The sequence below is a fragment of the Hyposmocoma kahamanoa genome, unplaced genomic scaffold (assembly GCF_003589595.1).
Source record: "Hyposmocoma kahamanoa isolate Upper Pololo Valley unplaced genomic scaffold, ASM358959v1 81, whole genome shotgun sequence".
Taxonomy (NCBI): Eukaryota; Metazoa; Arthropoda; class Insecta; order Lepidoptera; family Cosmopterigidae; genus Hyposmocoma; species Hyposmocoma kahamanoa.
Window position 1 is genome coordinate 7495769 of NW_020654080.1, and position 15221 is coordinate 7510989.

General features: G+C 35.8%; 1 protein-coding gene across 2 annotated transcripts in view; it reads right to left on the reverse strand.

Annotated features, from left to right (window-relative positions):
- The window catches only part of LOC113234108 (protein ELYS), a 47514-nt gene that overhangs the window by 23983 nt on the left and 8310 nt on the right, over nt 1–15221 (reverse strand). For both annotated transcript variants that reach the window (XM_026469364.1, XM_026469363.1), the window contains exons 7-17: nt 13565–13732; nt 12743–12927; nt 11576–11701; nt 10149–10240; nt 9500–9603; nt 6818–6980; nt 5865–5990; nt 5157–5318; nt 3188–3299; nt 2056–2392; nt 420–564 (exon numbers count right to left, since the gene is read on the reverse strand). In XM_026469364.1, the coding sequence (XP_026325149.1) occupies nt 420–564; nt 2056–2392; nt 3188–3299; nt 5157–5318; nt 5865–5990; nt 6818–6980; nt 9500–9603; nt 10149–10240; nt 11576–11701; nt 12743–12927; nt 13565–13732 (1720 nt within the window). The remainder of the gene's footprint in view (nt 1–419; nt 565–2055; nt 2393–3187; nt 3300–5156; nt 5319–5864; nt 5991–6817; nt 6981–9499; nt 9604–10148; nt 10241–11575; nt 11702–12742; nt 12928–13564; nt 13733–15221) is intronic.

Below are 15221 nucleotides of genomic sequence, written 5' to 3' on the forward strand. Positions count from 1 at the left end.
ACACACACACACACACACACACACACACACACACACACACACACACATATACATATACATACATGTACGTTTTATACACTTGTTCTTTCTTGATTCTTTATTAACATCTCTGTTAAATTTAGTGTAAAGTAGCGATGGGCGATTGTTAGTAAAAAAATATCCAATAAATCGATAGTGGCACTATATTTCGATTTAGTCGGCTTTACCGAAAAATAATTTTCGTTCATGTTTTTTAGTAACTATCGTCTATCGCTAGTGTAAATTTAATAGCAATATGTTCGCTCTGGGGTGCCTGGAAGCCTAAGATATATGTAGATGTCTTGATCTAGTTTACATTCCAATCTCCTACAGATTTTGTTACTACAAAGGTCTTGTAAAAACTCTTTGAGAAAAAGTAAACACTAATTATTATTAATTACCTGGCCTGCTGCAAGTAGTACATGATCAAAATGTCTGATGTCTGCGATTCGTTGCAATTTTCCAGGTAACTTATGAATACAGCTTCTTCAAATGGAAGTAACGTTACTTGAAGGATCTTTGACAACTGCCCCGTGTTGCGGCATGCTGTGGAATAGTATACAATTACAATTAACTGAGGAACTACCCGGACCTGAACTAATTTAGATTTGTTCGTTTTCTTGGTCCTGTAAACGTACCCTGGCCTCTTTAAAATAAATAAATAAATAATATTAGAGAACATCACATACGTTGTTCTGATCCTAAAGTATGTAGCTAAAGCACTTGGAGCATTTATTATGGAAATCGGAAGCAACGGTACCTCAAACACCCAGACCCGAGACGATATAGAAAAGTTAGTTTTCTACGCTGAGCCGGCCGGGAATCGAACCCGGGACCTCAGAGATGGCGACACCATGAAAACCGGTGTGCAAGCCACTCGACCACGGAGGCCGTCAGTGTCTATAGTGTTAACCGCTGGTACGCCGTGTTAATTTTTCTGTTTTTTTTTTAAGTTTAATAATAATACAGGGTGCACGAAAAGAGCCTCCACTGACGACGTACCAATTATTTTCTGTACGTCTGGCGCATCCTGGCAAAAATTGGCGAGTGCCTTACGCCGATTGGCAAATTCTTTTACCACGATGGCATGTATTGTAGTATATCAATGCCTCACTTTCTCAAAGTCGTATCTTACAAAGAGTGATTATTCAGGAGATGGCAAAACTTTCTATTTATTATAAATTTCTTATCATGGATGTTAATTTGTATGACTTACTTTAAGAACAGGTAAAAGCCAGTGTGTGAATGTGACGGAAATGTGATATTAGTCTGCAAAATTTGCTGCAATCCATTTTTTGCATTTCAGTAAGTAAGGCGACGATATGCCATCGATTCGATAAGAATAATATAGTATATTCATCAATATTTATAATGCGGATACCAGCCCGTTACACCAAGTACCAAGTATCAGGTAGTACAGAATAGAATAATTATTTATAAAACATATTTTTTTATAATATCAAGTAACGGGACGAACAAGTCGTGTGACTGATGGTAAGCTACACGCCTGGCAACAACTGTTGCAGTGCCACTCAGAGCTTTAAATCGCAAAAATCCCGGGGGGCGTTGCCACTGCGCCTGTCACCCTGAGACATAAGTTGACAAAGTCCCATGTGCCTGTAATTTCACTCGTACCTTTCAAAACCTTCCGCAGTAATTCTCACACTACTGCTGGGCGGCAGAAATAGGTAAGGTGACAGTACTTCCCTGGACAAACTCTTTCACAAGGACCTCTACTGCTACAGCTGCTATTTTAACAGCTATACATAGCAATTATAACCTGACTACCGTAGCAACCCAGGACTTCCTATGTAGAAATGGAAGAGGTTCTAGGTTTGATTCTCAGCGGGAGACACTGTGTACATCCTCTCTTCTCTCAGGCCCGGTGTGGAATTTTATGGAATTAATTAATTCTATAGACGTATGTCGTCACTCAAAACTTAAATAACATCTACGTGATTAATCGGAGTATATTAGTGTAACAAAATAGCACCTTAAACTGTAAAGAAATAGAGACGTGTTTAAAAAAACACTCACCTTTAAAAAAGAAATTGAGCACAAAAGTCTTATCCTCCATACTACCAGCGTTCTGTACACACATTCTAATTACGTCCAGTGCTTCAAAAACCAATCCTCTTGCCAAATACAGACTACAACACGACTGCCAGTCTTCCAATTTGTCAAGATCATTTACTCTATGATTTGAGCTGTTTAACTCATTCAAAACATTCTGTATGGGCGCGGGTTTACGAACGTGCAGGTATTGGAGGGCCGCTTGAGTTTTCTTTTGGGCTAGTAGGGAGGATAGGACGACGTTGTGTTGCCATTCGGAGAGGGTATTGCCCGTTAGGCATTGCAGTTGATCCAGGGCGAACTGTTGAAAAATAGGAGATTGTATCACAAGAGAGTAAAATAGAAGATTTTGAATCACGACTTTTTGAATTATTTTCAGCCTCTGTGGCCGAATGGCTTGCACATCCGTTACAAGTAGTCGCCATCTCTGAGGTCTCAGGTTCGATTCCCGGCATTTATATTGAATTATAATGAAAAACTTTAAGTCTCCTCTTTGTATTTTTCATAAACATAGTTCTAAATACAGTGTATGCATGTGTATGTAAGTTACAAAATTAACAATTCAAATGAATTTGTGCGAAGTAATTGGATGAATAATAGGTCGTGGATGATCCAAATGAAACTAGTTCGGCTAGTTATTCCATGAGCGTGATCAATATTCAGACGATTGTCGTTAGAATATTTATCGACTGCAATCATTAGTTGTTCGCTAGCGGACAACACTTTTGCACATTTTACTCCGTCTTCAAAAAAAAACCAGACTGTAAGTCCCTTACGACAAGTACATATGGTCCAAAGTTCAGTATCAAGCTTCATGCTCTTGACTCCACAGTAAATTTGTCGTTTTTTTTTTAAATTAAAAGTATGCGAAAAAAATATATAATAGATTAAGACAATGTAAATTATTTCTCAGATTTACAGTTCTAATTGTGCAAAACGATATTGATAATATTAATTTTCAATTCTTGACGACTGTAATAATTAAGCTGCGTGTTTTAACTACATATAGTTTTTATCTAGCTGGCACGATGCCTTTCGGCAAGTTCACAAAATGGATTACAAAAGGCAAGGCTAATTGATTCCAAAAATCACTTACATCAAAATCCCTATGGTCGAGATGCCAGAAAGCCTGCGTGGCTTTTATAGAGGTGTTACTCAGACCAAACATCGTTGGGAACTGCATCAATCTACGGATTACAGCTTCGTAACTGTAAATAAAAAAAATAAAAAAATACATGCATTTCTAGCAAATTTCCTTAAGGCAGATTTTTAAGCTTGAAACATTGACCTACCAATAAATTGGACATCAGGTCTAAAACAAAAACCACGAAAGAAATGTACGAAGTTAACCTATACAAACGTAGTGACATGTAACGAAATATGAAAAAAACTAAAACATTTAATTTAAATTGTAACGTCATTGCGGTGCTGCCTAATTTTGCTTGCAACAATATAAGGGCCCAAAAACACCATATTCAGCTTCTACTGGAAACTTAACAAAATGCACCATATTTAGCTTCGACTGAAAATTACTTGAACACAAGAGTAATGGAGTAGCCTTTCTCGTAAATATTAATTAATTTTTATATATATTATGTCGATTTTTTTTACAAATTCACTTAAGGATTATAATAAAGAGTTGGGCAGATACATACATACAAATATTACTACAAATGTAAATATAAGCGTGTACTATAAGAAATGTTCCCACAGACGATATTCCCGATATTCCAACTAAACGTAAACTCAAATATCCGTAATTCCGAAAACTGATTTATAATAAAACCGTTACGCTTTCGAGTAATTTTGATGCTTTTCACAAGGCCAAAATTAGCTTTTGTTTTATAATCTTTCTAAAAAAATACATTTGACATTATGAGAATTCGAGCTAATGTTATTTCGGGCAAATGTATTTTCTGACTTCTGATAGGTAAGGCGTAAAACGAGTACAACATTTTTTTAGTTATTGCTAATGTTTAATAAAAAAATCATTTTAAAAATAAGATTAAAATCAAAGCGACTCTATAGTTTCTTTGTTCTAAATATTTCAATCGCTTGTGGTTCGAAAAATTAAAAAAAGACCAAGAAGTTTATATAAGCTTCTTGAAACTGACGTAATGGGTCTCTTCCCCTATTTTGCGCATTCAATGTGTAGAAAAAGGGCAGTTAGCTATTTGATTATTTTGTGTGCTGTTGTCATTTATATTTAAGATTCATTTATAAATAAATTAAATACTATAAAACTGTACAAAACAACACTTTAAAATGAGAACTATGATAACACAATATATTTATCGAGTTCTTAGGTTTTCGCGATTGTTACACATAGGAAATGAAACTATTTTTCCGAATTTAAATCGCGTATATTTGTTTTTTCAAACAAACCGTGACCATGGGACAATATATTTGTTTAGTGAAAATATGATACAAAATCCTGTTTTTACACTTTACTGCAGTAATTTTTACAAGTTATTATTATATGGTACTGCATGAGTGACAACCGCGCTGTCAGTCGAACAAACGAAGACTGTTGCGCGATTGACGCTCTGTATGCGATTTTAACGCTCTACGGACACTTTTTAGCGCGAACCCGACGTCCATTTTAAGGTAGGTCAATGGCTTGAAAGTAGCGTTTCCTCTTTGAACTAAAACACATGTAATATTGCCTAGTGCCTCTAACACTACTCTACAAATCTTACTTTATATATAAGAGCCAGGAGAATAAAATTTCCGTCAAAAAAATAAACGGGCAAGCAGACGGTCTACACGATGGAAAGTGGTTTTGCTGTACTGACATAGTGGATACTATGATATTAAATTCTTCATAGCGTACCACTTCTCTACGAAGGTCGGCGACAATCATAGCTATCCTTTTTTTTGCTGCCGCTTGCCGCACGAAAGAGGGAACATGTGCTAAGATTGAACCAGTCTCTCAGATTCTTCAACCAGGAGGTTTTCCTTCTTGATTTTCCCCTGCATTATTAGTTGGAGAATCCGATATCTATTGCCCCTCATTACATACCCAAAATACTGCTGTTAGCATCCTTAACGCTTGTAACACTTACCGAACTTCATCATAAACCATAGAGTAGTCGACCAACAAGTATAGTACTAGAGAATGTTTATGCTCTTCAGCGATGTCGGGGAGTAGATACAGTCGAAGTAGGGAATATAGAGACGGTGGTGGATAGAGACCGTGGCATTCGCTGCCGCCGCGGATCCACATTCTGTGAAAAATAAAAGATAATTTAGATGATAAATTAGAACGATTTTTTGGCAAATGTTGACCTTCTTTCACAATATATCGATAAAACTGTCGACAACAAGTACACGACTATTTAAAATTTTACGAAACTAGCAACCCAGCAATTGTCATTTTATTCCGTCTTCAAAGAAGACAAACTGTAGTTTAGCACTAAGGTGGGCTCTCCCATGATTGTATCTGACACTGTATTTAATACGACTATTTAGCTATCGTGTAAATGGTATCTGCACAATGTGTGAAAAATCTGTAGTTTTTATATTCTTTAAAACGAGTATTATTAAGAAATAGAGTGCGTTGAAATAAAACAAAATAAAATTTTCTGACAGCCTTTAAAAATACATGTTAATAAATTTCAATTTATTAATAATTTATATATTAGTGTTTAGTATATTCTGCGAATTCAGAATATTTGAGTTAGTACATTAATCTGGTGCATTGTACAGGGGACCCCAGATCGAAGACCTTCAGAAAACCAGCATATAATAGAAATTCTCGAATCACAACTTACTGATGTATCCGTTCCCCACCAAACTCTTGTTCTATAAGTTGATCTATATACAGCAAAGAGCAGGACTTCTTGGCGGCGTTCTCATCACCCATGACGTGGTCTTGCAAGCGATGGAGTTTCAGACGACTGAAATTAAATACAACAAAATATATAAGTAATGTTTCCTCACAGGTCCTTGCAACATACGAGCTCGTTTCAGTAGAAAATTTGTACAGGTAAAGTAGGCGAAGCTTGACATTTAAGATTTAAATTCAACTCGATACCGCTAAGTGTGAATTTGGATGTGTTCTTGACAGTAACTGTATGATTAGTGTGATTTTTTTTTACTGGGACAGTATGAGGAAATCCGTAACCATAGGAGATACAGGGAAACTGTCTTAGTATTCATTAGGTATTTTTTGTGAAAACAAATTGGTCACGTAATTTTTTTAATTTTAGTCATAAAAATGAACATTTCTAAGGAAATTCGAAATTTTCTTTAAACAACCAAGGGCGCTGTCAAATATTTTACGCAGTTTCTAGCAAGTACAAACATTGTAAACTAACATACGCATTGGAGATAAAAAACACAAAGAAATTCCTCCATAATAAAACAGAAAATCTGGTTAATTACATATGACCAGTATACGTTATACACCATACGAAGAAGGTAAGTAGATAACGTTTAGACTGGAAGACACTTTAGCTCAAACAAAGCTATGTCCTCCCTAAATACATCATTATTTCAGTAATAAATAAGACAAGTAATGGACGCTATACCTTTTTGAAACTATTTATTATGTTCAAAAATTTTGGGAGGACGAAAAAACATTTGACAACAAAGGGAGAAAAATATAACATCTCCTGTTCTCTCTTTCTTGTTAATTTTTTCAAACGCCTTTTATATAAAAAAACGCAAGATATGGGTACTTACTACTACATAGTATTTCACAAGAAAAGCCAAGGCAACTTACCGTTTGCTATAAGTATTAACCAGATTGGCTCCAGGATAAGGTAGAGCATTGCAAGAGTCATTTCGCTCCGGCAGTAATCCGCAACGCAGGAACCACTGCACCACTTGGAAGTAAAGCGACACTGTGCCTATGCCTTTGTACTTTTCTTCCATTTCGCTTAGAGCTGAAAGTGAGATTAATACAAAGTAGTGATTATTGAGATCAGCCCCCGTAGCATGGCTACGCATGATAGTCGCGACCCGCGCGATAGAACTGAAATAAGCACGCGCTATAGGCTGTCTCAATCAAATCTAATTTAGATAGCCAATAGCGCGCGCTTATTTCAATTTTTTAACGCAAAATTAGCTTTTGTTTTGTAATCTTTCTAAAAAAATACATTTCACATTATGAAAATTCGAGCTAACGTTATTTCGGGCAAATGTAGTTTCTGACTTCTGTTAGGTAATCCCAAGGCATAAAACCAGTACAACAATATTTTGTTAGTTATTGCTAACGTTTAATAAAAAAAAAATCACTTTAAAAATAAGATTAAAATCAAAGCGACTCTATAGTTTCTTTGTGCTAAATATTTCAATCGCTTGTGATACGAAACATTGAAAATGACCAAGAAGTTTATATAAGTTTCTTGGAATTGACGTAATGGGTCTCTTTCAATCTTTTGAGCATGCAATGTGTAGAAAAAGGACAGTTAGCTATTTGATTATTTTGTGTGCTTTTGTAATTTATACTCACGATTCATTTATATAGAAATTAAATTAAATACTATAAAACTATACAAAATGACACTTTTAGGGTCGTATTCCAGAACTCTACTCAATGCTCAAGTCAGGACTTGAGTATTGCAGTGAGCACTGAAAATCATACTCAAGGCCTTGCTATTAGAGTCGTATTTCTAGTGTTTGAAATCATACTCAAGTCTGCTCAAATCCTGACTTGAGCATTGAGTAGAGTTCTGGAATACGACCCTTAAATGAGAACTATGATAACACAATATATTTGTTTAGTGACAATATGATACAAAATCCAGTTTTTACACTTTACTGCAGTATTTTTTACAAGTTATTATATAGTACTGCATGATTGACAACCGCGCTGTCAGTCGAACAAACCAAGACTGTTGCGCGATTGACGCTCTGTACGCTATTTTAACGCCCTATAGGTGCGGACACTTTTTAGCGCGAACCCGACGTCCGTTAATTGGTAGGTCAATGTGCAGGCTAGATAAATTATATTACTATTTTATATAGATTTTAAGACTTTCGTGGTTATTCACTAAATGATTATCACTAGTATCGGGTTTCTTACCACGGTATGACTTCTTTTTCACTACATACCACGGTTGGTACGAGAAGCCATCGAGATCACGAAGTACAAAACATTTAACCGTGATGATGGTTTTAAACTGTCCAGTGCATGGAATCCGGTCCTTAGTGCGTGCAGTAATAAAAACAAAAACACCTCGAGTTCAGTTTCGCGTGTGGATACAGTGAGTGTGGTTTGTGTGAAAAAAGTGAGTGACAATGGTAACGCCACAACAAATCGCGATGAAGGTAGTCGTCGACAGCGCAAGAGGTTAGACAGATATGTCTGCTCATAAAGCTATCATCTGCCGCCGTCCAGTCAACCCGTGACCATGGAGCGTGCAACCGTTCCGAAATATCGGGAAAATAAAAAGAAGTCATACCGTGGTAAGAAACCCGATACTAGTGATAATCATTTACTATTTTATATTTAGAACTGTATAAAAAAAGGAGGGTTGTTGCCAAAGGAACACCCAGGGGTTCTTGACGAGTCTTCTAACGGGAAGCCCACAATCAATCTTCAAATATGATTACATTTCTCGTTTAATATTACACAGCACCTCTCACAACACTGTTGCCAAGGCTACGGTCCCACAGTACCTACTAAGAATTTAAATTTATTAATAATTTTCCCGTGATGGTTGTTGCTAGTGAACTCGTAAAGTATACAAAATGTTATTTGGTCTTTTGGTCATTAGAGGCGCTGTATAATAAGCCATACGAAATTATGTTGAGTGTGTGCGTTATTTATATTTATTATTTATTTATCATTGTAAACATTTGGTTGAAAGATAGATTAGTTTTATTTCAGAAAGTTCAACTTGAAAGTGAGCTTGACGTTTAGCTAAAATGTCAAATCCTACACATTTTCTCATTCTCATCAACATTCTCATCAACCTAGAACATATGGTAGGTTTTTTAGTCAGATTGATACATCTATACCTCTGGTAGCTGACAGTCGCGATCGTGATACTCACTGGAAAACACAGTTGTGACACATAAAGAATAATATTCAAAAGGTTCATAAAAAAATAGTCATCTAACAATGATTTTTCAATTTTTTGCTAAACGGTGTAGTGGTGCTTTGCATTTTCAAGTCTCTCAGAATCTAGTTGACTTTTCTTAGGTCATTCTTTGTGGTATTTTACTAAACCATGATTTTGACAGTCGTAGAAATATAAATTACACATATACCAGTGTCACTAAATGGGTACATAAGGAAAGCTTTTTGATAGTAGTATTAAAATTAAATGGTAACCCTGCGTTGAAACATTTATTTGATTTATTGTTAGTCTCAAGTTATAAAAGCGACTTGCGGAAATAAACTTAAAGGCTGATGTGGTAATGGAGTATAAAATCTTCATAATGTATCTTTACTCACCATCAGGAATTACTAAGTTGCAGCATTTGGTGAGCACAGCATCCAGGAGACCAGTCAATTGAGTCAGCTGCTGTACACAATGCTCCAGGCACCGAACCACGTTTCTATTTAAATAAATTTATTGGTATATAAATATGAACGATACCAAAAATTATATCTTGCTTTTTCAAATTTAAACTTAATTTCTGAAAATGGCCAAATCCCAAAAGTTGACTTTTTCACTTAGTGTCGAATTTGATAAGAATCCGGACTCGACGTCTGAGTTTCTCGGAATTAATGTGCGAAATTTAATTTGAAATTTACCATGAGCTTTTCAGTGAAGAAAAATCGTGATGGAACCTGGACGTCGAAGAAAGTTCACTACCTTCGGAAAACGTGTGAAGTCCCCAACACGCGTTGTGCTAGCGTGGCAGATTATAGCCTAAACCCTCTCCTGAGAGAAGACCCGTGGCCAGCAGTCGGACATACAAAGGATTGATGATGATGATGAAACAAAGCCATTCGTGCGAATGGATGGTGTATCAATGACATAAGGATTGAATGTTCCGGATATTCTAGTCAGTCAAAGGAGAAACCAAATTGCAAAGTTCCTGCGCAAGCTATGGATTGATATTATTCTAAATATAATATATATAAAAACTAAAATTACCTGTCTGGCAATGCTGACGATGTGAACAAAGGAGCAGTTAGTTCTCTTGCATTTTCCTTCAGTTCTAACGCACGTTTCCAACACCAGTCAACCTGAAACCAAAAGAATAATCTAGAAATATAGAAAACGTAATAGCGACATAGCAACGAAATTGTAACCAGGGTTACGTACCGGTATAAAAAAAATACATGTATTATACTGCTATTTTCCATTTTGAATTCAAGTCCCAATGGAAAAAATATATTTAGTTAAAGGTACCAGTTGCCAGTTTGTTACGTTCGGTTGCGGTCGTAAATCATGTTGATTATTTAATTGCATATAAATAATTGAATAAAAAACAAAACAAAGAAAGTTCAAAAAAAGTTCAAATTTATTCTACCTATACCATAAGGTTAGTAAAATCATTTCTTGAAATACAGGTATAATTTATACCGGTAGTACAGTAAGTTTAATGATACCGGTTTCTGAAAATACCGATATTCCAAGCCTGGATTGTAACGATATCATTCACTTAATCATTAAGATGCAACAACTGGGAAGTCTTCAATTAGTTTTAGTTTAGACAAAACAAACAGAAAATGAGCCTTATGTTACATATACCTCTACTATGAGCTTTAAAGTCTGGATTTTATTGAAGGTCTAAGTCCGGGTTTTAGCGAACTAGGCGATTTCATTCAAATGTATTACACTTTACACTATAATTTTCTCGCTTATCAATTCTCTGCTGTAATTAAAAATTCCTCTTAATTGTTTACTTATTAGGATAATTTTATTTGGTTAAAAAGAGTGTTATTATAGACTTTACAAAATTACTTTATAGACATTTATTTAATTTTTAAGTTTTTTACTACGATCATATTCTATTCTTTTTTGGGAAATTACTTCAGTAGTTTGTTATAATTCAATATTAGACAACATCACATACGTTGAACCGATCCCAAGGTAAGCAATTAAAGCACTTGTGTTATGGAAATGGAAACAACGACGGTACAACAAAAACCCAGACACGTTAGTTTTCTACATTTCTACATACATATATTTAGTATTGGATATACTAAATCTATGGGCGACACCACGAAAACCGGTGTGCAAGACAGTAGACCACAGAGGTCGCCTAATAATTATTAATACAAAGAATGAACACTTAGAACAATTCTTTCGTATTGTTTACATTTGTTTTATACATATTATCGTTTATTGTACAGGAAAGAGACAAATCATATTTAACAAAAGGAAAACACAAACAAAAGTTTCTTTTTATTTCTAAAAGAAATTTCTTCCTTAAGACCTAAATACAGGACACAATAACTAACGTAACGAGCTTACGTGCACAACAAACTGTATACCGATCACAAAAAGAACTACATTGCCGTAAATTTATGGTAGAGATACAATTTATGTAATTTAGCATACGCTCGACAACTTACCAGAAACGTAAGTGTACACCCAGCCCCGCTATGGCTGCCTGTAGCCCAGTCGTGTGCGCAGCGTTTTAAAAATCGGGACAATCGTGCTTCCAAGGCCACTGATAACAGGTAACGCCGTTGTTCTTCCTACAAACCAAATTGTCCTTGTGTCATAAATGGAGTCCGAAATATCAGAAGATCACCAAGCATCATCATTATCCTCTTCGTCTTATCGGACAGAATACAATATAAAATAATTTTATATGTCAAGAGATAATATGATCGTCATTAATATAAACACTTAAGGCGAGTCAACACTGCGAAACTGAAGCGGTAAAAACCGTTTTCCTAGATAATAATAATCTTTATTTTCTCTGAAAAGTTTACACTATACATATACATACATTAATTGATATATGTTATAGATCACAATATTTGCAGAGACTGGTGCCTGAACTAGGTTGATCCTGTATTTCAGGTCGCCAGGTTTCTACCTCCGTAAAAATCAATAACATTATACATATAAGTATAGGCAAAATATTGGATGTTGGTCAGACAAAATTTAAAATAAGTTACTTAAATAATTATGTTAAATTATGCAGCACAAAAGAAGTACAATTGCTTGAGAGTGTGTAAGTGTGTGTGCGCGTGTGTGTGAATGGTTTAGGCATTTACTATTAAATAACGGTCTTACAAAAACTACACGACACATTAAAGGATATTGTACAAAAAATGTGCTAATTTGTTACACGATAGGATGCACTTTATCTGATCACATAAAATCTTGAAAACAGGCTAAAATGAAAGTCTAAACCGAATTACTCAAGAATAAAATATCTACTATGTATAATTTTTATATAGAGACATTATTTACTGGCAACCCTACAAATGACATTTACTCCGTCTTCAAAACAGACACTATATTAACAAATCAGTGTTGTTTTTTATTTCATGTTAATAGAAAATAGGAAGGAGTTGCCTGCAACAATTTTTAACAAAATAATTTACAAACTCACAAACTTTAGAATGACAAAATTGTTACGAATTATGGAGGACACATACGGCTATACTAGAAAAAGATAGACATTGCATTTTCGCCTCATTCAAAACAGTCCAAGGTGATTGTGATATGACATATGATTTTCATAATAAATAGAGAATCACAGAAAACATTCCTAGTAGACGTACCTGAGTAGGAGTCCTGGAAGTATCCATATATAAAGGTACCAAACCTGTCGCGACACAAGCGTTGTACAACCGTGTCGGGTTGAGAAGCGCGGTCGGGCCGACCTCGTCCAGCGAGTTTATTATCTGACGTTGGATTCCTATTGTTGATAGCACACACGCTTCTGAAGTATTTAGACAGATGCAATCTGGGGAAGTAAATAGTTCGTTCCTTGAACACTGGATCGAACATCACGGGTACCCTAAACTAGTATATATAAGGTGTAATTACTAACATTAGTATGTAAGTTTTTCTTTGTTTTAGTTAGTAAAATAAAAATAGCGAATCGCAGCAGTCGCTACAAATCTTTTTGGTATATATTTAATAGTCTCTAAGTTTTAGTTTTATATTCAAATTCTAAATTTAAACGTGATTGTTTTTGGCGCCTTTTCTTGACCTTTTGCTGTTTTGTTTTGATAGCTACATACGTGTTTTATAATAAATATGAATAAACTGTAAGTATGTTTGCTTTGACCTTGCTCACTCGTTGTTAGCACCCACCCTTTAACACATTGATACAGTCCGCTATAAATACGATGATAAAAATTTTAAATGTCATATGGGACATTTTCCCTTACGACAAAATGTCCGTTTTGACAAAATATCACTTATGATATTTCAAATTTCCACTGTCGATATAAAAGCAATAATTTTGTTGATATATCGAATTGTAAAATGTCGTAAGTTACATTTTGTCGTACGGTAAAATGTCATTTACGACATTTCAAATTCTACCGTATGGATAAATAATCCGAAATAAAATAATAACTGAAAATAAAACTTACCATAATGCAATGAGTTGGGGTAAAAGTGCTCCTCGAGTCTCGTAGCAGCACAGTAGACGGAGACGGAGGACGGCGATAGTCGGATGTCCAGCGTCGCTACAGCGCCGCGGGCAAGTTCGCGGCAAGAGGTGGCGCTCATGAATGCGTTGCTTTGCAACTGATATGTAGCTGCAATTAAACGACAATTTTATAGGTTTATAAAAAACTTGCTTGGGGCTTTAAATCAAAGCTAGTCCCCATGTACAGACGATTTCCCGTTTCTAATGTTACAATAATCGTATCGATCCCTCGCTACTCTCTTGGCGTTCAAGTTAATGGTTATCAACATAAACATTAGAGCTTCTTGAGAAAGAGTTCGACCAGTGAAGCACTGCCGCTTTGGTGGCGGAGCTGTAAGGCACGCTCACTTCCCGACGCCGAAAAAGGTGGTACGAGGTACCGGAGAATATCTAGCTTATCCTCTACTAGATCTTAGTGCTAGTGTCGGAGATGTCGGTTGCATTGTCCTGAGACCATATCCGGACTTAGATCACGACTTCTAGACCTTCTTCTAGACCGCTACTAAGACGCGCTAGCTTCGCGCGAGGTGAACGCCCCCTACCAATGGTCAAGATAACTATACACAAGGTTACTTAGAGCTCATTGTGAAAGAGTTCGTCCAGTGAACTACTGCCACCTTGAACCAGCGGGGTGCTACATGTTTAAAGGACAATTTAAATGTATTCTAGATCTAAGGAAACCATGTACAAATGCAATAAATATATATGAATATGAATACCTATTTCTACCGTCAAGCAGTGTACCGGTTTTAAAAGGTAAGGATGCTAGTGAAATTACAGTCACATGGAACTTGTCAACTTATGTCTCAGAGTGACGGGCGCAGTGGCAGTGCCCCTCAGATCTTTGCGATTTAAATCTCTGAGTGGCACTGCAACTACTATAGACAGGCGTGTCGCTTACCACCCAGTCGCATCCAGTGGTTCATCCCGTCACTTGGTGTCATTTAAAAGAAGATACGTCCTGAATATGGGGGGTCCTAAGACCGTATCACAAAATAGCAACCTCGAGAGTAGCAGGGGTGGTAGCTGTAAAGGTACCAAACTGGGTGACGAAATACTTTCATAGATTTCTCATAGATTGTGCTACGGTTAAAAAGTCGTTAAAAACCAAATACAAAGATCCCACAAAAAGCACATAGAAAAATTCGTGAGGTCCGCTGGTTCGTTCCGTGACTTAGTTGGCATAGCGTCGGGCTCGGTTTGCTAGGAAACGTCAGTTCGAATCCAGTCGGATCGAAGGATTTTTTTCTAAGTGTTCGACCTTTGTATTAATAAATATAACAAACTTATGAAAGTTTCTTCATTCAGCCAGGCACCTTTACAGCTACCAGAAGATAGAGATCAGTGTTGGGCAAAATTTAATTGTTCTGGCAATTAAATATTGACAATTAATTAATTGTCAATTGCGAAACAGCAATTAACGATTGATCAATTGTTAGTTGCGAATTAATGAATTGTTAATTGCGGTTCTCGCAACTAACAATTGATCAATCGTTAATCGCAAATATCTACAATTAACAATTAATCAATTTTCAATCTTTTCAATGTTTTTGATTAACAATTAAAACTGACAATTACGATAAATTTATAGGGCATAT